At 41.0% G+C, this 26615-nt stretch overlaps 1 protein-coding gene across 3 annotated transcripts in view; it reads left to right on the top strand.

Annotated features, from left to right (window-relative positions):
* The window catches only part of LOC120936862 (LIM domain containing preferred translocation partner in lipoma), a 428104-nt gene that overhangs the window by 175735 nt on the left and 225754 nt on the right, over window positions 1–26615 (top strand). For all 3 annotated transcript variants that reach the window (XM_040349587.1, XM_040349584.1, XM_040349586.1), the window contains one exon: window positions 14351–14473. In XM_040349587.1, the coding sequence (XP_040205521.1) occupies window positions 14351–14473 (123 nt within the window). The remainder of the gene's footprint in view (window positions 1–14350; window positions 14474–26615) is intronic.

Here is a 26615-nt window from a genome sequence, read left to right as displayed (position 1 = left end):
AGCTCTGCTGTACAGCTATGATTAAGCACTAATTTATAGTGCGAAACGCGTCAACTGTTTTACTCCCGTGTTGTGTGCTGTGACTTGTAGTGCAGTTTTCCTTTTTTTTTAAAACAAAGACAACCATCAAGGTTTTTTGGAGTGCGGCTGTCCATATTTTCTTTTTCCATTTGTACGGGGGATTTGGTTGCTTAAAAAAATGTTTACAATGTTTTTTCAATTAAAATATTAATGTCTTAATGTTTTTTTTTTTTTTGGCTTGAGTTTCTTTAAATTTCAACCACTTTTATTTATATAAAATGCAATTCTCTATGATTTACAATCTAAAATTTACGCAATCTACAGGCGAAACTCAAAAAATTTGAATATCGTGCAAAAGTTGATTTATTTCACTAATGCAACTGTAAAGGTGAAACTAATATATTACATTACATGCAACGCAAGATAGTTCAAGTGTCATTTTTCATAATTGGCTTACAGCTCATGAAAACCCCAAATCCACAATCTCAAATTGTAATATTGTAAAAAGGTGCAATATTCTAGGCTCAAAGTGTCCCACTCTAATCAGCTAATTAAGCCATAACACACCTGCAAAGGGTTCCTGAGCCTTTAAATGGTCTCTCAGTTTGGTTCAGTAGAAATCACAATCATGGGAAAGACTGCTGACCTGACAGTTATGCAGAAATCCATAATTGACACCCTCCATAAGGAGGGAAAGCCTCAAAAGGTAATTGCAAAATAAGTTGGATATTCCCAAAGTGCTGTATCGAAGCACATTAATAGAAAGTTATGTGGAAGGGAAAAGTGTGGAAGAAAAAGGTACTCAAGCAGTAGGGATGACTGCAGCCTGGAGAGGATTGTAAGGAAAAGGCCATTCAAAAGTGTTGGGGACTTTCACAAGGAGTGGACTGAGGCTGGAGTCAGTGCATCAAGAGCCACCACACACAGATGGATCCTGGACATGGGCTTCAAATGTCGTATTCCTCTTGTCAAGCCACTAGTGAACAAACAACTTTGTCAGAAGTGTCTTACCTGGGCTAAGGAAAAACAGACCTGGTCTGTTGCTCAGTGATCCAAAGTCCTCTTTTCTGATTGAGAGCAAATTTTGCATCTCATTTGGAAACCAAGGAAGAATGTATTGAGGAAGAATGGAGAGGCACACGCTGCACGATTCTTGAAGTCCAGTGTGAAGTTTCCACAGTCTGTGTTAATTTGGGGAGCCATGTTCTCTGCTGGTGTGGGTCCACTGTGCTTTATTAAGTCCAGGGTCAACGCAGCCGTGAGCTATGACTAAGCACTAGTTTCAGTGCGAAACGTGTCAGCAGTTGGGTTTTCATTTAATTTTGCTGTGACTTGTAGTGCTGTCCTTTTAATAAAGGCTACAATTTGTTCAGAGTGCGGCTGTCCAGAGACAATTTTTGTTCCTGTCAACACAGCCGTCTACCAGGAGATTTTGGAGCACTTCATGCTTCCTTCCACAGACGAGGTCTACGGGGATGCTGACTTCATTTTCCAGTAGAACTTGGCACCTGCCCACACTGCCAAAAGCACCAAAACCTGGTTCAATGACCGTGTGATTATTGTGCTTGATTGGCCAGCAAACTCGCCTAACCTGAGCCCCGTAGAAAATCTATGGGGCATTGCCAAGAGAAAGCTGAGAAACATGAGACAGAACAATGCAGAAGAGCTGAAGGCCGCTATTGAAGCATCCTGGTCTTCCATAACACCTCAGCAGTGCCACAGGCTGATGGCTTCCATGCCACGCCTCATTGAGGCAGTTATTGCTGCAAAAGGGGTCCAAACCAAGTACTGAGTGCATATGCATGCTTATACTTTTCAGAGGTCCGATATGGTTCTATGTACAATCCTTGTTTTATTGATTACATTAATAGAGTAATATTCTAATTTTCTGAGATTGTGGATTTGGAGTTTTCATGAGCTGTAAGCCATAATCATCACAATTATGACAAATCACGGCTTGAACTATCTTGCTTTGAATGTAATGAGTCTATCTTGTATATTAATTTGACCTTTTAAGTTGCATTGGTGAAATAAATGAACTTTTGCACGATATTATAATTTTTCGAGTTTCACCTGTACACAAAGGATGAGTATTGGAATCTTTATATGGACATTTTAATTTTTTTTATTGGTTGAACTAGATGGTCTATTTTTTTTACCAACTATGTGTATATCAATACAGAACAGCTGTGTAGATACCTTCACCATATCAACCCTTCTCTTCTATACTCTGAGACTGATCACCTCTATGACAAAATTGCACCCTTGTCCTGCACCCACCTAGCCACTTCAGTCTACAACACTTCACTTCTAGCATCACTGGACAGACTGGCCCCTCTCACTACACGCAGAATAAGGCCCCGTCCCCTTCAACCCTGGCAAGCAGATGATACTAGAAGTCTGAAAAAACATAGCTGTGCTCTCGAGCTCCTGTGGCGCAAGACTAAGTCCCAGGAAGACTTCGCCCAGTATAAATCTGCCCTCCAAATATACAATTCCAGCCTCTTCACTGCCAAGCAGACCTATTTTATCACCCTTATTAAAAACGTATCATCCCGTCCCTGTCAACTCTTCTCTACCTTCAACTCTCTCCTTCGTCCTCCATTGCCTCCACCCACTAACTCACTCACCGCCCAGGAGATCGCCAATCACTTCAAGCGGAAGATTGATACAATTCGCAATGAGATGTCTACTGTTCAGATACCCTCCACGCTTCACGCCTCATGCCTACAGGTACAGTCATTACTTCCCTCTTTCAACCCCACCACTATAGACGAGGTCGCTAAATTACTTGCTAACGTCCATCTTACCACCTGTGCTCTGGATCCTGTTCCCTCGCAAATGCTACGTTCACCCTCTGGCTCGATTCTACACTCTCTAACCCACATCTTCAATCTCTCCCTCTCTTCTGGCATCTTCCCTAACTCTTTGGAACATGCACTAGTCAGCCCCATACTTAAAAAGCCCTCACTGGACCCGTCCAATCTTGACAACCTACGCCCCATCTCCTTGCTCCCCTTTTTATCCAAACTCCTTGAACGTCTAGTCTACAACCAACTGAGCGTCCACCTTGCTCAAAATAACCTCCATGATCCCCTTCAGTCTGGATTTCGTCCTCAACATTCCACAGAAACTGCTCTCCTAAAACTAACAAACGATATACTAACAGCCAAAACTAAGGAACACTATTCTGTGCTCCTACTCCTGGACCTCTCTGCCGCCTTCGATACGGTTGACCACCCACTCCTCCTCAAAAAACTCCACAATTTTGGTCTCCGTGACTGTACTCTTCGCTGGTTCTCCACCTACTTATCCAACCGCACCTTCAGCGTTGCTTACAACTCTACTTCCTCCTCTCCTCTTCCATTCTCTGTTGGGGTCCCCCAAGGTTCTGTTCTTGGACCTCTCCTATTTTCTATCTACACCTCCTCCCTGGGTCAGCTGATAGCCTCCCACGGCTTCCAATACCATCTTTACGCTGATGACACTCAAATCTATTTCTCTACCCCTCAACTCACTTCTTCATTCTCCTCACGTATCACTAATTTACTATCAGATATATCAGTTTGGATGTCGCACCACTTCCTCAAACTCAACCTATCCAAAACGGAACTTATCATTTTTCCTCCCCCACGTGCCTCTGTCCCTGATCTCTCTGTCAAAATTAATGGTACAACTATCTGCCCATCCCCACATGTCAAGGTCCTAGGAGTAGTCCTGGACTCTGAAGTGTCCTTTAAGCCTCACGTTCAATCACTGTCCAAATCTTGCCGCCTCAACCTTCGCAACATCTCCAAAATACGCCCATTTCTAACCAATGACACCACAAAACTCTTAATTCACTCCCTGGTCATCTCTCGCCTCGATTACTGCAACTCCCTCCTCATTGGCTTACCTCTGCATACTCTATCCCCCCTTCAGTCCATCATGAATGCTGCTGCCAGACTAATCCACCTTGCCAACCGCTCTGTCTCTGCTACTCCCCTCTGTCAATCCCTCCACTGGCTTCCGCTCACCCAACAAATTAAATTCAAAATACTAACAATTACCTACAAAGCCATCCACAACTCTGCCCCCAGCTACATCACTGACCTAGTTTCTAAATACCAACCTGTACGTTCTCTTCGTTCTTCTCAAGACCTCCTACTCTCTAGCTCTCTCATCACCTGTTCCCATGCTCGTCTCCAGGACTTTTCTAGAGCCTCTCCATGCCTATGGAACTCCCTACCCCAATCTATTCATCTATCTCCTTCTCTATCAGCTTTTAGAGGATCCCTGAAAACCCTTCTCTTCAGAGAAGCCTACCCTTCCCACACATAACTGTATTTTCATTTGAGTCCATCTGATCATCCCCCACAGCTAACTACCCTTTGTTCCACTTGACCCTCCCTTCTAGATTGTAAGCTCTAACGAGCAGGGCCCTCTGATCCCTCCTGTATTGATTTGTATTGTGACTGTACTGTCTTCCCTGATGTAAAGCGATGCGCAAACTGTTGGCGCTATATAAATCCTGTATTATAATAATAATATCAATAATAATAATACAGCACAATATAATAAGAGATATACACCATTTTGTTGAACATCAATTAATGTGTTTTAACAGTGCAGGTACCCAGATTTGATTAGACATCAGCCTGCTATAATCCCTAGACAGCAGAACTCGTAGTGGAAGAGGAAGAAACGACACAAAGAGCCAGTCAATTGAAATGTTGACAAAGAGCATGCTGATGGGATGAGATGGCAGCATGACCAAAAAAATGAGCCTATCACTGTGCTGCTTCTCCTTCACTATGCAGTTACAAGTAACCAGCTTGAAGGCGCATATTGCCGCAAAAAATGTTTCTATGGTTCCATCTTTTGATGGGCTGTTAGAAGAAAAAATTAACTGGAGTTTTGATTACATTTTTTTTTAATGTTTTGTGCTCTGAGATTAAATGCATCTGCATGAAATGCTCTAAAACACAGGTGTCAAACACAAGGCCCACGGGCCAAATCCGGCCCTCCAGGCCATTTTATGTGGCCCTCGCACCTCTCCAGCAGCTGCTCTGGTCCTCCTCCAGACCCTTACTTTCTGCTTTCAACCAATGCATCCAGCTTCTCCCCAGCAGCAGCATAAAGAAAGGGTGGTGCACTGTGATGTAAGGGAGAGTGGGGGACTCCATTTCTGATGTTGGGGTGGCTCTTGACATTTAATGTAAGGGGATGGGCATGCACTGGACATCTAATCTTACAGATACAACTGGCCCTTTTGAGGGCAATCCTAATGCTGATGCAGCCCACGATGAAGTTGAGTTTGACACCCCTGCTCTAAAAGCTCTGCTAGTATTTCCGCATGGTATTCTAAATATACCAAAGAGTTTATGAATACAGCTTTCTTTTATCTTGATTGTTAGATTCAGTGAAAGCTGAATGTTGGTGCAATTTAGTATGTCTCGAGATATAAGAACCTGAAGTTTATTTCTTGAGATAACCTAGCAAGGATCAGTAGGAAATAATGTGTAAGTAGCACACAGCATTCATAGGTCCATACTATGTAGCACAGGGTGCAGAGGTCAGTAGTAACGCACTTATAAGTATTGTAAGTAAGGCAGTGTGCAAGGGATTAAGAGTCAGTAACACACATTTAAGAGGTCTATACTATGTGGCAGAGGTCGCAGGGGCTGGGAGAGTGCATTGGTCAGTAGTAGGTAATGCAAAATGCAGGGCAGGAGTAAGGAATGTAGAGTTCAGGGGTCAGTAGTATGTAACATAAAAATTCAGGGGCCAGTTGTCTATAACGCACATTAGAGGGCAGTAGTATGTATTGAACAGTGCCAAGGTCTGTAGTAGCTAACACACTGTACGAAGGTCTGGAGTAAATAACACCCAACTTCCCCACAAGCAAAAACACCCACTTCCAGTACAAACTTCTTTATTGTAAGCAAACATGGACCCCAGCACAAATTCCCTCCTCCTTTCTTGAAATGTACTCAGACCTGAGATGAAGTTGTGCCGGACACTGTAAGGGATGTCCTCCCATGTCTTCCTGCAGCTGTGTCATGATGCCCAATGAAGAGCCAACTTCTACCACCTCTGCAATGCCTGTTGCTACTCTGATTTGAGAGGCTGTGGGTTGGGAATCGCAATCTACCTGTCACCATGGCTGTATGGCAGATTGTGATCGTGATTAAGTGGTCACCAAAACCCGCTTAAGGCTGTCTGGATCTACTGATCATTTTTATCTAACCGAGTCCCTGGGTGTAAATTTTAATATGCTCATTTTGATTTTCATAGCAAGGTTAAAAAAGTTAACCCTTTTACACCTTCCAAGGAATTGTTCCAGAGATAAAAAAGTGAAAAAATAGAAGATATCTGCTCTAACTTAAAATACAAAAGAAAAAAGCCGCTAGCACAATATGTGGATCAAACAAGCAAAAAGATAAAAATTCAGTAGTGCAGCGCTACAATGAAATAATAAAATGAAATAATGTCCAAATAAGTGTACTCTTCAAAGTGTTGAAACCGAAGAACCTCCACCAAGATTTCAGTGTGCAAATATGGAAATGCACCACACCCTGTGTAGTCAAACTGCTTACCAGAAAGACATCATAATAGGCATGTAGGATTAAAGGAGTTCTCTGACCTAAAACTTTTAACCCTCACAGTGCGCTCAGCCTATCAGCGGCCGCGACGGGACATTGCTGCGGCCGCTGATAGGCTGAGCGCACTGTGAGTCACCGACCCGCAGGAAGTGGAAGAGACCGGGACCGGAGAACGGGACGGCGATATCGGAACAACGGGGGATCGTAGGCAGGTAAGTGAAAGTTTATTTTGTATAGTTTTACAGCACGGGCACAGCGGGGGTTAAAAGTTTTAGGTCAGAGAACTCCTTTAAATAATGTAGGGGTCAATGGCAGTCACACCTCCAATCGGATGTATAGATGGAAGGTAATAATCCACAAAGCACACCAAGGATAAGGAAGCATCCAAAACTTATAAGGATCCAAAGATATATTGCATTCATCAGCAAAGAGATAACCAAAAAAATGCAGAGAAGAAGCACAATAGTGAAGCCCGTAGGTATAAGCAGCACGCAATTTATTGTATTGTATTGTACTTACAAACAAGACGGGAAAACGGGCATCAAAAAACATAGACATTTCTGTGGATCATAGTGTACATGTGTCAGGCCAGCCTTGCATGTTTCATCCAAGAAGGATATCATCTGATGATATCATTCTTGGATGAAACATGTAAGGCTGGCCTGACACATGTACGCTATGATCCACTGAACTTTCTATGTTTTTTGATGCCTGTTTTCCCGTCTTGTTTGTAAGTACAATACAATAAATTGCGTGCTGCTTATACCTACGGGCTTCACTATTGTGCTTCCTCTCTACATTTTTTTGGTTATCCCTTTGCTGATGAACGCAATATATCTTTGGATCCTTATGAGTTTTGGATGCTTCCTTATCCTTGGTGTGCTTTGTGGATTATTACCTTCCATCTATACATCCGATTGGAGGTGTGACTGCCATTGACCCCTGCATTATTTAATCCTACATGCCTATTATGTCTTTCTGGTAAGCAGTTTGACTACGCAGGGTGTGGTGTGTTTCCATATTTGCACACTGAAATCTTGGTGGAGGTTCTTCGGTTTCAACACTTTGAAGAGTACACTTATTTGGACATTATTTAATTTTATTATTTCATTGTAGCGCTGCACATAACAACATTATCAATTAGTTTTGTGCTAGTGTTGACGTTCTTGGGTTATAATACCTTGTGTACAGTGTTTGGGTATCAGCAAGGCAAAACTAGTATGCCAGTCCAAGTTTTGTAATGCAATTACAAAATTACATTCATTAGATGTGACAGCGAATAACCGGGCATTTGTCTTGTCATTTGCCCAAATGTCCCTAGGATTAGAGAACTGATTGCAGACTTGTATACGTCTGTAAACCATCTGCAGAAGCAGTGCTCAGCCACTCATGAAAGGATGACAATCCAAACTATACATACATAACAAATGAATGCCGTATGTGATGACATTACAGCTACTAGTGTCAAAATAACTTTGTCACGGTGACAGATATTCTTGCTACAAAAATGCTTGTAGTAGTCATAGAAGGGCAATGCAATAAAGTAGTTTTCTGGGTAGAAATAATATAGCATGTACATAATACCTTATATACAATAAGTAATATCATTGGTGCCTGCAAAGGGCATTTTTGCAGACGCTTGTAAACTCCTATTTCCCTGAAAAGAGGTACAAAATTAGTTCACTTACCTGAAAGAATGTGTGGAGGCCTGGTTGACAAATGACTCTTGCAATTAACGTCTAACGATACAATCCGGATAAAGATGGGTGTTATTGGCACCTAGAGTTGTAGATCAGCCCTCAAAAATTCCACTCGCCTTTCTTGCATTTGGTGAGTGAAATTTAGTTAAGGGCGAGTGCTTTGGCTCGGACAGCCGCTCAGCTTGAGCGGGAGGCGGGTCCGCTGTACTCAGGCTAGTTTGGCCTGCCTCGGTCGGGGGGGGCCCATCTGTATGGCTCCGGCGAGTTCGGCCTGGCTCGGGCGGGGGGCGTGTCTGCTTGGCTGGCTCAGACGGGCCGCTCGGCTTGGGCAGGAGGCGGGTCTGCTTTGCTTGGGCTGGTTCGGCCTGGCTCGCGCCCGTCTGTACGGCTCGGGCGGGGGGGCGTGTCTGCTTTGCTGGCTCGGCGGGCCGCTCAGCTTGGGCGGGTCTGCTCTGCTCGGGCTAGTTCGGCCTGGCTCAGGCAGGGGGCGGATCCGCTCGGCGGGGGGCGGGTCTGCTCAGCTTAGGGGTTTTTGGCCTGGCTCGGGCGGATCTGTAAGGCTCGGGGGAGTTCGGCCTGGCTCGGGCAGGTCTGCTCGGCTGGGTCAGGGAGGGCGGGTTACTCGGCTCAGGCAGGGGGGAGGGGGGAATGTTGATCCGCTCTGATGACACAAGCCACCTCCCCCAGTCATCTTATACCGAAGGCTCCGCGCTGCATGCCAGGAACTGTAGTTTCTAGTCAAGCCCTGCAGAGTCGCTCCTCAATAACATTGTAAGAGTATAGCAGAACAGGTCGTTGCTGTTGGTGTTGCATATCCCCAGGGGGAACAATAACAATAATTGCAAGTTTTCCAACCTGAATTATCAACTAAACTCCCACAGTGTGACCAAGTGACTGACTGGCAGGATAATGGACATGAAATCTCCATCTTATCTGGCCAAAAGTGGCCAGATTGAGCCACTATCATCTCGTGTCTATGGGCACCCTAAACCAGCCCTCAACATTTACACTCGCTGGTTCGCATTTGGCGAGTGGAAATAAGCTGAGGGTGCATGTTCACGTTTGGTTGGGGGGCTGGCTTCCCCCAGTCAACTATACGGAAGGCTCCATGTGCTGCCCTGCAAGCCGGAAGTTTCCAGCGCAGCCCCGTGGATTCTCTTCTTACCAACGTGAGGCGGCAGAGGAGACGTGTGTCCTAGGACAGCAAGGAGGAAGAAGAGTCTAGCAGCAAAAGCACAGGCTCCGGGAAACAGCAAGGCCTACCAGAGAGAAGTGAGAACTGCGAGGTCAGCGAGACCATCAGAGAACGAGACAAGTCTGAGTATGTAAGTGTGCACAGGCCGACAGTGTACGGTGATGGTTGCCACATTCAGTTGTGTTTTTTTTTTTTTTTTTTTTTTATTATTACCACTCATTTTACAATGTATGCACATTTTTGCATGCAGACAAACACATCAGCTTGCGGTGTTTGGGATGCCATTAATAAAAAATGGCACAGCAAACGTGATACGGTTTTAGCTCGTTTTGTAACTGCATGCAAAAATACACAACGTTGCGTGCGTTTACAAAATGTGCAGATGTTGGTGGAGACTTAGGGATGGGATTGGTGCAAACCCAGAAAGAAGGTGTCACTGCCACCCAGGCACCTAGTGTAGCACACCTCTCAACCCTGCAGTCTGTATCAATTTCCTTAACAAGGCCTAGTGATCAAACTTATTTTATTTATCACATTCAGAACAATGAAATATGCTTTATGTTAATAATGTTAAAGTTGTTGTTAATATTTATTTTTGTAACTTAATTCTGCATTAAACATTTAGTAGTGTAATTTCATGAGATAATTTATAAGGGTGTGTTTAAGGGCGGGACTGGGTAGAGGTTGGGTGGGGCAACTGGTGGCGAGTAACTCTTAAGGCCTGGCTAGTAGCTCAGGACTTGAAATTCTGAGCCCTGTTGTAGATAAATAATTTGACTGGCGTATCACTCGTAAATCACTGACTTAACTCATTATGGTTACAGTATATTTTAGTATACTGTTAATATATAATATCCCTTACAATACTTGTATAGGGGTCTGCTTTATTTAATAAGGCATAAAGACACGATCATTCACATTACAGTAACTTTTATGTAAAAATGCTTTGTCTAACAGTCAAAAAACAGCCAAGGTGCTTAGGCCATGTACATGTAGGCTTTAGTACAGTTGTGCTTATAAGTTTACATACCCTGGCAGAATTTGATTTTTATGGCCATTTTTCAGAGAATATGAGAACTCAAACATTTCTGTCACTCATGGTTGGTGTTGGGCTGAAGCAGTTTATTATCCATCAACTGTATTTACTCTTTTTTTAAATCATCATGGCAACAGAAACTACCCGAATGACCCTGATCAAGAGTTTACTTTTTGGCCTGATAACATGCGCACAAGTTGACACAAAGGGGTTTGAATGGCTATTAAAGGTAGCCAGCCTCACCTGTGATCTGTTTGCTTGTAATTGGTGTGTGTGTTTAAAAGGTCAATGCGTTTCTGGACTCCTGACAGACCCTTGTATCTTTCATCCGGTGCTGCACTGACATTTCTGGATTCTGAGTCATGGGGAACGCAAAAGAATTGTCAAATGATCTGTGGGAAAAGGTAGTTGAACTGTATAAAACAGGAAAGGGATATAAAAAGAAATCCATGGAACTGAGCATGCCAATCAGCAGTGTTCAAACTCTAATCAAGAACTGGAAAATTAGGGGTTCTGTTGAAATCAAACCAGTGTCAGGTAGACTAACTAAAATTTCAGCCACAACTGCCAGGAAAATTGTTCGGGATGCAAAGAAAAACCCACAAATAACTTCAGGTGAAATACAGGACTTCTTATAACGGACAGGCAGACCCTAAGGCCTTGTTCACACAGGGCATACACACAGCATACCTTTACAGGGATGCACAGGTGTTCCGTGCGTCTCTGTGGAGGCAATCCCATTGATTTCATTTGTTCCTAATTTTACATCCATGTAGGTCTGTATGCATGTCCCTGAGCTCACACTGTCCACGTTCAGGGTCACGTACCCACATGGATGTCAGATTGGGAACAGCAGCTATTCCTGTGCAGCCTTTGCATCCACATTTTTAGAAATGGGACTGCCTGTACGGGGATGCACGGAACAACTGTGCATCTCCTGTGTGGGTAAACACGGCCCTCTTATGGGTGTACACTTTAGTATGCCAAATGTGAACGTTGCTGTAGTAGTAACTTAGGAGGAATTTTGTAAGTTATTTTGGGTATTTATTAATGATTTTAGTGTATGTTTAGTAAAAATAGCGATATGATGAACATTTTGCGCAATTATTGCGGAGCCCCAAAAATCTGTAGCATTCTACAGGTCATGTGCTTTCAGAAAATGTCTAGTTTGAGGGGTCTTTTCAAATTCTGAAAGTTGTAAATTAAAAATGGTAACCTCCGGATTTTAGAGTAAATTGTTTATTTACAGTTTTCCGTACCTTCAGTTTTCACCATTTCACAAGAAGGTGCGATTTTAAAATTTACAAATATTTGTTATTTTTTAACTCAATACAGTTTTAACTTTTCTATTTACTGGGAATTTAGCAGGCATTTTGTAAACTTTTCCATGTATGAATCCACCATTAATGATTTTGGTGTATTTTTAGCGAAAATATTTTAATAAACGCGGTGCCTTAAAAATCGGTAGCACCTTTATTTTATTCTACTGGCCTTCAGAAAATGTATGGGTTGGGGGGTCTTTTACAAATTCTGAAAGCTACAAGTGAAAAAGGAAAACCTCCAGACATTTTTGTGTTTGTCCGATTTTCACCATTTCTCAAAAGGCACAATTTAAAATTTACAAATATTTGTTATTTATTAACTCAATACAGGTTAAGCTTTTGTATTCAGTAGGAAGTTTGTAAAAAAAATGTGTGTTTTGTATCTGCTAATGATTTCAATTTATTTTTAGCAAAAATATTGCTTTGGTAAACATTTGCGCAAATATCGTGAGGCCTTAAAAATCATTAGCACCTTATTTTTATTCTACTGGTCCTGTGCTTTCATAAAATATATGGTTGAGTGGGGAGGGGTGTCATTAATAAACTCTGAAAGCTGTAAAGGAACAATGAAAACCTTCCGATTTTTAGAGAAATGTGGTTATTTACATTTTTGCCTACGTTCAGTTTTCACCAATTTGGAAAAATGCGTAATTTTAAAAGCAACAAATATGTGTTAACTCAATACAGGTTAAGCTTTTATATTTAGTAGGAATTTTGTAAAATGTACTGGTTTTTATCTGCGAATAATGATTTTGTTCTATTTTTTGCAAAAATATTGTTTTAATAAACATTTGCGCAAATGTCATTGTGCCATAAAAATCAGTAGCACCTTATTTGTATTCTACTGGTCATGTGCTTTCAAAAAAAGTATGATTTTGGGGGGTCTGCACCTGAGTGTAAAAATTGAGCCAGCGAAAGGGTTAAAGACTTCAGCAAAGCTGAATCGCAATCGCAAAAATCGCAATAAGCGAGTATTGATTGGTTTGTGCAAAAGTTATATTGTCTACAAAATGGGGGATAGATTTATATAATTTTTATTATTGAGTGAAACTTATATAGCGCAACACATGCAAACTGAATCACCAGGGGTGCTTTGGTATCCATTCCCTGGGCCCTCAGATCGGATGGCGGTTGGTAGAGCGTTCCATTATTGATTTTTTTTTTTTATTATTTTTAACAGGACTGTGCTATTGCAGCAGACAGATCAGACACTTTTGACACTTTTTTGGGACCATTAACATTTTATACAGTGATAAGAGCTAAAAATAGCCACTGATTACAATATAAATGTCATTGGCAGAGAAGGGGTTAACCCTAGTGGCGATCAAGGGGTTAAATGTGTGTCCTAGGAAGTGTTTCTAACTGGGGGGTGGGGCTTCCTCGAGGAGGAGACTGATCACTGTTCATAATCAGTATGAACAGCAGAGCTGTCTCCTATTTCCAGAAATATTGGAGATCTGTCTGTTTACATTTATCTCCGATTTGTCTCTCAGGAGCGATTTGTGGGTGCCCGGCGGACATCGTGGGACCGGGCACATGCATCACGCCCTATTAGGCTGGTCCTTAACTGGTTAAAGTAGATGTAAACCCCATTTGTGAAATCTGATCTGGGCACATATATCTGTAGTGTTTACTTATTTCTCTCCAAAGCTCTGAGTGCCGCGTCTTTCTGCTGCTCCGTTCCTCTGTTATCAGCATGATAACTTCTAACATGTTCTCCAACACAGGAGATAAAAGCAGCTGGAAATTTGTGTCAGGTAAGAGACAGATAAGCCGAGAGCTTTTCTATTCACAGCACAGCTCTGCAAGTTTCTTCATTATTATTTCTAACATTATATACACTTTTTAAAAAGTCTGGAAAGCTGAAGACAGCAGGAATTGCATGTAAAACTTTTATATAGGGAGATTTGTGTAATCTATGTGTATCATCTGAGCCTGTTCACTTTACTGTGTATACAGTATGTAAGGATTTACATTCACTTTAAGTGGCCCTATGCGCTAATAATGATGCCTATCTATTTTTCCAATTCTGGACCATTCATGTATTAAATAAGAGATGGGTTAATGTACCAGTACATATAAACATTTATGTGCTAAATGTTTTCAACAGAAATCTCGAGATGCGTTTCATGAAATAATTCATAACTGTATGCATGCAAGGACCAGATTTTTCTAAGCAAACCAAAAAGGTTGCATTGTTTAGCATGCTAAAAACTTTCTGTGTGATCTTAATAGCACAGATCTTAGATACAGATTCCTCTAACATGGGACATAAACTTACAGCTCAAAATATGCTACATATATTTATTTTTTCTAAAAAAGCCAAAACCTGTGTGTTCTTTTAGAGCCTTAATCTGACACTCTTACATGTGGTAAAGGGGCTTAATAGGCCTTGACCACCACTATTGTACTCATTTCAGTAGAATTTATTTTTTCTGGTGAATCAAGCAACTTGGTTAACTCTTATGAAGCTTCCTCTATATATCTTACAGATAAACACAGGTGGGAAGACGATAGAAGAACGCCGCTCAAGCTTGGATGCAGAGATTGACTCCTTGACAAGTATTTTGGCTGATTTGGAAAGCAGTTCTCCTTACAAGCCACGCACAAGTCAGGTAAACCTCATGGTTTTTAGTATTCACCATCTAATTTTTGTATTTATAACTTATGTACCTATGAGGATTACTTGATCTCACATTTAGGGTCCTTTCAAAGCTTTGTCTGGTAACACATGCATTTTTGCGCAGTAAGGACTCCTTTACACTTGAGGGGGTAGTAAAAATAGGCAGTTGAGCCATGGTTTTACTGGCCATCCCCCTTAACCCTAACATGGTGTCTGGAAGATGTAGCACGCATGCCATGACCTCAATGCTTTGCTTTACAGAAATGGCAAACATTAAAACCCCCTGTCAGGTTTGGTGCCATGCCACAACCGCAAGCCAAACACCAGTTGCGGCATAGTTTTCCCATTTTAGTCTTAAAAAAAACCCCACAAAGGCAATTCAGTATTTCCTTCTGAACATCTGATCGTCTTTCCAGTAGTGCAACCAACCAACGCAAGTGTAAACCAGCCCATTTATTTTTCATGGCACTCCGCATGTCTTAAAACATAAAAAAAATATGCACCTGCTTTATTTTTGGCATCAAAGAGCACCACAACACATCTGTGCTATAGCAATAGGCACTTTCAGGTCTACTGTAGATGTGCATTGGGGGTGCAATTTCAATAAATGGAAAGACATATTCTGCATGTTTTCATGTGTTGGGGTAATGTGCATTAAATGCAGCATTTAACATGTTAAAACTAAATAGAAATATTTGTGTTTTTTCCAAGACAAAAATAAATAAAAAATGAAATTCCAGCGTGCACCATTTTTGTTCCTTAATATAATTCTTATGTAAGTAGTTTAATTGGCTTGAATGTTGCAGTCTTTTAAAGCATAATCAACTTGCTTATCTCTGAAAGCAGCTTGAGTGGCAGTGCACATTGTTGCTGACAGACTTTGTGACAACCGTGATGCATAACATGCACTGCTAAAAATTCAATGAGTAAACACCTACCTATCGCAAACTTGTATAATATACTCTTGATACAGTAGATAATGTCAATAGATATATAGTGCCAACAATCTACACAAAGCTTTACAAATACTGTACATTTACTTCAGTGCCTGTCCTTATATTTAGTATATTGTATATTTACTTCGGTCCCTGCCCTTAAAGAGCTTACAATCTAAGGTCTCTAACTCACTTTCATACATACTAGGGTCAATTTCAACCAGAGTTAATTGGCATACAAACATATCTTTAGAGCGTGGGAGGAAACCAGAGTACCAAGAGGAAACCCACACGCTGTGGGAGAACATGCAGACTCCATGCGGGTAGTGCCGTGGTTGGGATTTAAACTGACAACCTTAGGGGGCATTGAAAGTGCTTTCACTAATCCAATTTTGAGCAGTTCTTTGGTGCTTTGAATCATTATGTTGAAAGTCTCCTTTCCAGATCAACTTCAGTTCTTCTACAGATGGCCTCATGTTCTCATTAATCACACTTCAGTATGATGCAGGATTCATAGTTTACTTGACAACTGCAAACTGTCCAGGCCCTAAAGCACCACAGGAACTATAATATTTCCAACACCATGCTTCACAGTTGTTATAAAGTTCTTCGGTTTGCACCAAACATGTCTACTTTAAAGCTGGTCATACACTGCTCAAATGTCATTCAATTCCTACTGAATTGGTTGAAATATAAGCAGTGTATGGCTCTGCCAGCACTGATTTGTTTCACAAAAGTCAATAGTTCTGTTGACACTTTTTGGAGGAGCCTGCTGGAAAATTGTCAGGTGAACAAGACCTGCATCCATTCAGATGCAGGCACTGCTTGGGTATTCTGGCGGTCAGCATCACCATCACTGTCAGAATACTATAGTCCAGCAGGGGACTCGTCCATTTCCGCTGTTAGTGAGAGTGGAGGAATCTATTAGATTTTTATTTTGTGCAGCCAGCAGGCTGAATGAAAAAAATCCTGTATGTATATGGCCAGCTTTATTTTAGTTCACCAGCATGTTCTTTTTGGACAGCAAAGGCTTTTTCCTAGCACACGTCACATGCAGGCTACATTGGTACAAACTCTTTTTGATTGTGGATGCATGTACTGTACCACAGCCTTTTGAAATCTATTTTACTGTAGTTTATTTTCCTTACAGTGAAATTATTTGATTTCATCAACAATCTTCTTTCTAAAGCTGCCCATAGAAGCTAAATGAGCATTGTTTTCTGACGGCGTTGCCCTGAAATAAACTGATCAGTGGCTGCAGTCCCAGATCGACAAATATTTTCCAACATATGCTTCAACAGAAGTCGATCTATCAATTTGATTTCTAGTGAACAGGTATGGTCACACACTAATTTAGCATAAATGTGGCCAAGTGCCTATAGTACCATACCTCCAATCCGATATATAACATACACACAAACAATTGCCCTTCGCACTTTAAATGAGACATAATACAAAAATCATTAAAATGTATTATACAAGCATTTGACATTTATTTATTTATATATATATAAACATAAACCTAGTTTGGCGTATCAAGCCAGTTGGTTACATTGAAAAAATATATAATGTGCACCAAGCTGGTATATTCTTAAATGAATGCTTTACACAACCAAAATGATTGCAGTATAAAAGAGGGGTGTATCTTGTGACTCAACACATTTCCTGAATAGTTTCACTTCTTCAGAAGTAGCTGCCTCCAACAACAAATCTCTATACTGCTTGGAACTTGATAAAATATAGCACCTCCAAATGGTGACCACTGCCCAGTGTCTGACAAGGGAGTAGTAGAAGGGGGACCAAGACACCAAATGGGAAAACCCAAGGGGCTGGCACAAGAGTACATAGCTGTGATAGAGAAAATCAAAGTTTCAAAAACCAGACCTAGTGTTTGCAACAATAAGTGATGGTTCTCCAGCCACTCAGGTCATGGTCACAAAGGAAAATGACATGTGTCACTGGAGAATCATCACTTATCCTTGCCAACACTAGGTCTGGTTTTTGGTACTTTGAATTTCTCTAAGCAATGCACTCTTGAGCTACCCCTTGGGTTTTCCCATTGGGTGTCTTGGTCCCCTTCCATTACTCCTATGTCAGACACTGAGCAGCAGTCACCATTTGGAGGTGCTATGTTTGATCAACTTCTAAGTTGGATAGAGCCGTGTTTGCTGTGCATTAACACCTGCAGCAGATCACACACCCAGTGCGTTTTGAACAGGGTGCAGGAAATGCGCATGGCATGCAGGTTTTTCACACTACATGCTGATGTGAACAGGCCATTAAGCCAGAATATTCTATTTGTTTCTGTCTCATCAAGTTTAACTTCAACAGTAGCTTATTCAACACTTGACATCACCAGCATTCTAATAGCAACTCATGAGTTACCAGTCATAAACATGTCTACTAATCCTAATAAGGCACAGTATGGAACGTGGCATAGCTAACAGCTTCTACTGACATGCTTTGTAGTGTGACAGCAATCTACTCTTCTTTTTCAGAAAACTGTTCACTCTACTTTATTTTTCTGTGGGTTATTTTTATTTACAGTATACAGTGATGCACTAGTGCTGTGTTGTCAATGCCCAAGTGTCATTGTTCTTTAATAAATCCATTTTTTGGGGGGGGGGGGGGGGGGAACTATAATCATTAACTTTCTGTTGAAGCGATACAGAATTATGAGTCAGATTCTGACGGGGTCCCAGAATTCTTTTTAGTGGCCTCCAGATGTGCAAGACAAACCCATGAAGCTTTTCTTGTATTTGACACTACATTACCTCCCCATAATAATTTTCTTGTCACATTTTCCTATAATACCTCCTCTGATTAGTTTCTTACATATTTCAATACATGAATATTGGTGTTATTGGGAACAGTTCCCCTGTTTAAAATCTCTCAAGTTACAAGTTTACATACATTGGAATGCATATGTTTTTTTTTTTTTCTTCATTAAAAGTACTGTGGTTCTCGGACATTTGTCTTGACTTTTGTATACACATAAGCCTGAGTCACGCATGTTCTTATAGAAAGCTTCAAAGCAGTACTTCGGGCCAGATTTACTTGGCTGGAAAGTAAAAAAGAGGCAAATTGCAGGGTTTTAGTGGATGCTGAGCCTTTGGCACAATCACATTTAGTGGAAAGGACATCTTCTAGTTTCAAGGCATAGTGTCCTGTTCCTGCCTGAACTTTGGCACAGTCTTTCAAGTACACTTGCATGTATATCTGTCTAGTAATTGAATGGAACACAATTGGATCTTTTCTTGGCCCATCTCTCTAGCTATTTAGTATACCTGTTCCACAACATTTTTAACAATCACATTTATCTACCAAGTGTATAAAAAAAATCTTTGCATGAATTTTTATTTTGGCATTCTTAAATATTTTTTTTAATGGGGATTTACTAATCTGCCAACAAAGGAATAATTGCTAAAACCATTTCATTTTAGAAAAAATGGATTGAGAACAATAATTTGAGGTCAATTTAAACATTTGTATAATAATGTGCATTGTTACAAGTATTGTTACACTATTACTTAGTCAATGTTTATTGGCACAGCTTATAGCAGGAATGTGACCTGTAAACAATATGAAGGCTTGTTGAGCATTCTGCAACTTCATGGAGGCACCGTGAACCCTAACATGTTTTGCCTGTAAAGACTTCCCTACAGGATGGTGGTCAGCTACTTCTAGCTGACTTCAGTTTAAAGGGCCAACGACAGTTGGGTCAGTGCAGCAAACCAAGGTGTAACCTGACTTAAACCAACTTTATGTACAAACTAAAACAAAAAGCATGATGGTATTTTGCATGGGAAACATATAACATTTCCTAAGCATATTGATCCAAAATCTATAAATGGATACATATACACACACACACACACACACACACACACACACACACACACACACACACACACACACACACTATACTGTACTGCATCTATTTAGATTTTGTATCAATATGCTTATGGCAAGCAACAATTTATTTTCTTCAGATCCTCAGAGTTCTTTGCCATGAGATGCCATGTTGAACTTCCAATGACCAGTACAAGAGCGTGCGAGCGATAACACCAAATTTAACACACCTGCTCCCCATTCACACCTGAGACCTTGTAACACTGAGTGACATGACACCGGGGAGGGAAAATGGCTAATTGATCCCAATTTGGACATTTTCACTTAGGGGGTGTACTCGCGTTTGTTGCCAGCGGTTTAGACAGTAATGGCTGTGTGTTGAGTTATTTTAAGGGGGCAGCAAATTTACACTGTTATACAAGCAAAGTGTAATTTCTTCAGTGTTATCACATAAAAAATGATAAAATATTTATAATATGTGAGGGGTGTGTGTGTGTGTGTGTGTGTGTGTATTATATATATATATATATATATATATATATATATATATATATATATATATATATATATATATATATATATATATATATATATATATATATATATATATATATTACATACATGCACAGTATCTCACTAAAGTGAGTACACCCCTCACATATTTGTAAATATTTTAACATATCTTTTCATGTGACCGCACTGAAGAAAACCCATTTTTCCTCCACGGTGTCATCTCACTCATTAGTATTGCAAGGTCTCAGGTATGACTGGGGAGCAGGTGTGTTACATTTGGTGTCATCAAAGTTCAACATGGCAAAGGAAAAAAAAAAAAATATGGCTCTACATAAAGATGACCTAGGCTATAAGAAGATTGCCAAGACCCTAAAACTGAGCTGCAGCATGGTGGCCAAGACCATACAGCAGTTTAACAGGACAGGTTCCACTCAGAACAGGCCTCACCATGGTTGACCCAAAGATCAATCAATCAAAGTCAGCCAATCAGGAGAGAGGAGCGGGGCTGAACCACAGCTCTGTGTCTGAATGGCTTGGTGCCCCCACAACAAGCTGCTTACTGTGGGGGCACTCAGCAGGAGGGAGGGGCCAGGAGCTCCAAAGAGACATCCATGAAGAGAAAGATCCGTGGCTGCTCTGTGCAAATCCATTGCAAAAGATCAGGTAAGGATGACATGTTAGTTAATGTTATAGAATAAAAATTTGACTTTACAGTCACTTTAATTTGGTCTGCAGATGGCAGTGGGTATTCTAAACATATAAAATATTGAATAGGGGTCCTCTTTAACTTTTATATTAAGGTTGATAATTGTGTGTTGTTTTTTTCCCTCACGACAAAATAATGTACTTCTAGATCTAAAAGATGCAATCTGTAAAGACAAACTAAGCTTCACTAAGGGAGCCATGAAGGCAAACACATAATGCATGCAATGAGACAACTGAATGCTTTGGTTTTTCCCCTGTTGTGTATGAATTACAAATTATTCCATTTGTGCTCATGAGAAACAAGTGGGTAATTTGGCATTCTTACAATAGTCTCATCAAATCTGTTTGTTTGTTTGCCTGTATATTATTTCACAATAAGGGAAAATGACTGTTTAATGTAACAAAGCGCAGAGAAACCGCCGTCTCTTACAGCACCAAAATAATCTGGAATCTGAACCATTGCTCATATTAACAGCCCAGCCAAAATGCTTAGGTAGAATTTGCAGTGCATTACAGGTTTTCACCTTCATTGGACTTCTCCATTTTTAGTGTTACATTTTCTAAATTAAATCAGTTTTAGGCCCCTTTCACACTTGTACACCTTGTCCCACGATTTGGGACTGCAAAGTAGCATGAAAAGTTGTTCCTCATGATTTCCAATGACGACCATTCATATTTGTACGACTTCAAAGTAGTCCCTGCACTTCTTTGGTCCGACTTTGATGCAAGTTCAGGTTCATAGACCTCAAGTCTCCCTGAAATTGTGTCGATCGCGGCCACAAAATTGTGCGACTTTGAAGTCCTGTGAAAGGGGCCTGACTGGAATTTTATGTCACATAAAATCACATAAAATAATCTGTGTTGAGGTGGGAAAAATATACATGGATTTTCAAATGACATGCAATTAAAAAAATTAAATGGCTTTATTTCATAAGTATTCACCACTTTTGGTTTGAATCCTATAACCTTTAAGCTGTGGTGTATCCAGTTGTCACCTACCTATTTAGATTAAGTCCACTTTTGTGTACAGTGCCTTGAAAAAGTATTCATACCCCTTTAAATTTTCCAACCAAAAACGTAAATGTATTTTATTGGGATTTTATGTGATGGACCAAAACATAGTGGCACATAATTGTGAAGTTGAAGGAAAATTATAGAAAACGTTTCTCGGTTGAACAATAATTTTATTAAGCTCCTTCGAATTTTACTCTAAACTGTGGTCGACAATTAATGTCGATTTGACCCCACTAAGACCCCTTTCACACTGGGCCGCTCATAGCATCGGTGGTAAAACCCTGCTATTTTTACCGCCACCGCTATGGGCGGCTTTGCGGCGCATTTTGGCTGCTAGCGGGGTGGTTTTACCCCCGCTAGCGGCTGAGAAAGGGTTAAAACCGCAGCAGCGCATTGCCAGCGGTATAGCCGCGCTTTCCCATTGATTTCAATGGGCAGGAGCGGTAAACACACTGCTCCTTCACCGCTCCAAAGATGCAGCTAGCAGGACTTTTTTTACTGTCCTGCTGGTGCAACGCTCCAGTGTGAAAGCTGAATGGTGCAGCTGTTTAACCACTTGAGGACGCCTTCACGCCAATATGTCGGCAGAAGGGCACGGCTGGGCACAGGTACACTGCCTTTAAGAGCCCAGCCGTGCACTCGCGACCTAGTCCTGAACTCTGAGACGCCGCCGGTGTCTCGTGATCGGATCACAGGAGCTGAAGAACGGGGAGAGGTGAGTGTAAACAAACCTTCCCCGTTCTCCTCTGTGGCTTGTCACTGATCGTCTGTTCCCTGTCATAGGGAGCGACGGTCAGTGATGTCACACATCCAGCCACGCCCCCTACAGTAAAAAAAAAACACAATATGACAAGCTTAACCCCTTAGCGCCCCCTAGTAGTTAACCCCTTCACTGCTATTGTAATTTTCACAGTAATCTGTGCATTTTTATAGCACTTTTCGCTGTGAAAATGACAATGGTCCCAAAAATGTGTCAAAAGTGTCCGATGTGTCCGCCATAATGTCAGTCACAAAAAAAATCGCTGATCGTCGCCATTACTAGTTAAATTTTTTTTTTTTAAAAATGCCATAAACTATCCCCTATTTTGTAAATGCTCTAACTTTTGCGCAAACCAATCGAATAAACGCTTATTGCGTTTTTTTTACCAAAAATATGTAGAAGAATACGTATTGGCCTAAACGGAGGAAAGCATTATATATATATATATATATATATATGGGGATATTTGAATTTCTTTTTTAAATTGTTGCTCTATTTTTAACCGCAGAGGTGATCAAGTACCACCAAAAGAAAGCTCTATTTGTGGGGAAAAAGGACGCCAATTTTGTTTGGGAACTATGTCGCACGACCGCGCAATTGTCAGTTAAAGCGACGCAGTGCCGAATTGCAAAAAGGGGGCAAGTCCTTTACCTGCATAATGGTCCAGGTCGTAAGTGGTTAAGGGCACTATTGTTGCAGCTGTTTTGCAGGCGCTATTTTTAACGATATATCGCCTGCAAAAACGCTCCAGTGTGAAAGGGGTGTAACAATTAGAAAATCAAATGAATGTTCTTATAACAAAACTTTTTTGAAGGATATCGGGGTAATGGGGGCTGAATACAAATGCACGCCACACTTTTCATATATGTATTTGTAAAAACTTTGGAAAACCATTTATCATTTTCCTTCCACTTCACATTTATGTGCCACTTTGTATTGGTCTATCACATAAAATCCCAGTAAAATTTGTTTGTTTTTGGTTGCAACATGACAAAATGTGAAAGAGTTCAAGGGGTATGAATACTTTTTCAAGGCACTGTAGTTAAAGTGAACTGGTGCATGATTGCAGTGGTCGGGGAGGAAGCGTGATTTACAAATGAAAAAAAGAATGGCTGCCAGATGCCTTTGGATTTTCCCTGGATCTTTTTAGAGAAGCTGAAGACCAATGGTAACTATATAGGATCTGTAGTGATCCAAAGCTGAGATGGGAGTAACTGTCTATGGGACATTTGCAACCTAGAAATTCCACAAAGCTGGGCCTTATAAAAAAAGTGGCAAAAATTGTGTCAATGAACGCAGCAGCAGGACTCAGGAGTGCGCCCGCATGGGTGCCCCCACGGAATGTGGCTCTCCGTGGGGGCACTCGATGAAGAGGAGGAGCCAGGAGCGCTGCAGGGGGACCCCAGAAAAGGAGGATCGGGAACGCTCTGTGCAAAATGCTTGCACAGAGCAGGTAAGTATGGCACGTTTGTTATTAAAAATAAAATAAAAAAATAAATAAAAACTTTACAATTCCTTTAATGCTTTTTGCTTGGTAAAGCAGTGAGCTCCAGGCTGACCCAGCATGTTCTTGTTTACTGTAGCTTCCATGAATATGCATGCTTTTTACAGAATAAGAAAAAGTATTTTTGGTTCAATTTTCACTTTCAGCATTGGAATGTTAAAACTTCTGTCAGATTTTTTGGTCTTTCATTAGAGAGAGGAGGACATTTTTCTAAAATAAAATAAATCTTCCTTTAGACTGTTCTCACAGTAACAAGTGTCACCCATTGGAAGAATTTTGCCTCCATTTCTTTTCTAATGACACTTAAAGATTTTGACTCTTCTCACATGTTCAGTCCCAGTAACAATGGTCACAGAACACTTAGGGCATATTTATAAAGCATTAAATCTGACATTCACAAACATTTATTACAGGTAAATCTTCCTGGTCCACGTGTTTTAAATACAATTGATTCACCACCATGGAGTGTTTTGTGAAAGTCACATTCATTGCTTTATAAATATGCCCCATAGAGTCAATCTCCCCCAGCAGAGAAAAAGACGTCAATATGGACCTAACAAGGGTTCTAACCCTTCCCTACTCAAAAAAAAAGGGGGGGGGATTTGGCTTTAGATGCACTAACATCCTCCTCCAAGCACATCTGATGCCATGTTATTTTGTTTTCAAAGTGCATGTTACAAAGTTTCTTAGTTGGCTTGAATTGGGAAAGCCTTGTTCAGGTATACAAGGATGTTCAGGGCTCCGAGATTGCCAGATTACATCAACAAGAACTGTAATGAGACGTTCAAGTTTGTTTTATTAAAGCTATGGCAGCAAAACAACGAATACACGGTTTGAATACGGCAGTATACAGAAAGTAATGAGTTGTCGTTAACAATGAAACCCATGTAATGACATTCCTGTTGGTTGCTCTTTACAAATTTACTGGGTTTTTACCCGCTGACAAGATTTCAGTAAGAATAAAAAGCTTAGTTAAGAACATATTCAGTTTCATTTTGCTGCATTTTCCTGTTTTATTATTTATCCCTGCTCTTCTAGTATGTAGCAAATGAGTCTCTATGGAAACAATTAATGGGAAATATCAGGAAGAAGCAAAGCTGCAAAACTTACTCACATTTGTACTCTTTATATAGTTTGTTTGCCAGGTCTTTATAACGTATAGTATGAATATTGCGCCTGAAGGGGAAATGTGCTTTGTAGTAATAATTTGTTTAAGTGAAAATGTACAGCAGACTGTAGCTTGTTGTGTTAATCGTTGAAATGGCTAAGATTTTGTTTTCTTTTAAATTGGCTTTTCCGGTTATTTTGCTTTGCTTCCAGCTAGCCATTTTGTCTGCTTGTCTGTTTAATCCCTTCCATGCTCACCTAATTCTGTTAATGCTGCAGCTTTCCAGCCTATGTTAGTGACTCCAGTCAGGACATCTTGACAGGTTGCCATTTTAAGTATTATTTGGTTGTTTTTGATAACCTATAGGTTTGGCTGCAGGTGAATGAGGTGTGATTTTGTGAGCTTCTGTTTGGTCACCATTTGACTAACTGAAATTATTGACAATGCCTCTAGAACACCTTATGCCCCGTACACATGAACGTTTTTTTTACGAGGTGAAAACTGGTATGAGAGCTTTTCGTCGGGAATCCTGGCTGTGTGTATGCTCCATCACAGTTTTTTCGATGGGAAAACTGCCGGATAAAAAAAGAGATCAGGAAAAAATCCTGGCGGGAAAAACGTTCGTCAGAAAACCGTACATGCTCAGAATCAAGTATGAGACTGGAGCGCTCTTTCTGGTAAAACTAGCATTCGTAATGGAGATATCACATTCGTCACGCTGTAACGGACTTAAAAGCACGAAGAGTGAAAAGTGTGATTCGTCTCTCACCAAACTTTTACTAACACGAGGATCAGCAAAAGCAGTCCAAAGGGTGGGGACGTTGGAATGGAACTTCCCCATTATAGTGCTGTCGTACGTCACCACGCTTTGGGCGGGCAGACTTTTGTCTGTGTGTATGCAAGGCAGGCTGAGAGGAATTCTGTCGGGAAAACCGTTGGTTTATTATCAGATGGAAAAATCGCTCGTGTGGCATTAGCTGGCCCAGAACAAAGATCTAGAGCATTTCAACTAAATGTTAAAATGTCCTAAATAACAAAAAAAAAAAATTCTTGTAAAACAAACCTTTCCATTTAGAACTTTCTTTGAGCCACAGGAACCTGTATTGAGAAAAAAAGAAAAACGGTAGGTAGTCATTGCTGATTTATTAGGCTGGGTTCACACTGCAGCACGCTCCGGCTCACAGCAAGGGTCCGGTGCATCCCCATTCACAGTTTCAGGTCAGATTTCAGCCTGAAATTTTGGCTGAATTCAGACTTGAAACGGACTAAAAGACGCACAGGACTCACACCCGGGCGCTGCAGAGATGTGTGAACCAGCTCCATAGAGAGCCAGTCACACTCTCCTGCTATGCGATTTCCAAATCGCAACAGTGTGAACTCAGCCTCAGTATAACTGAGTCACTGACCTGAAACAAGTATGTAGTCAAGCTTCTGGAATGTCCCCCATGTGCAGGGCTATGGCCTATGCCGTGGGTCTCCAAACTATGGCCATCCAGTTGTTCAGGAACTACAATTCGCATCATGCCTAGTCATGTCTGTGAATGTTAGTTTTTACAATGCCTCGTGGGACGTGTAGTTCCACAACAGCTGGAGGGCCATAGTTTGGAGATCCCGGGCCTATGCAACCGCTGCATAGGAAAGAAGAAGCTGTGGACCGCAGTCTTACATACTGTCTCAATACAGAGGACTAAGTTTGATTTCTGTATTCTGCCTCCTTCCTCTGCTATCGGCATAAGTCACATC

Source organism: Rana temporaria, chromosome 4 (assembly GCF_905171775.1).
Source record: "Rana temporaria chromosome 4, aRanTem1.1, whole genome shotgun sequence".
Taxonomy (NCBI): Eukaryota; Metazoa; Chordata; class Amphibia; order Anura; family Ranidae; genus Rana; species Rana temporaria.
Note: the sequence above shows the minus strand (reverse complement) of the source record. Positions and strands in the feature narration are given on the sequence as shown.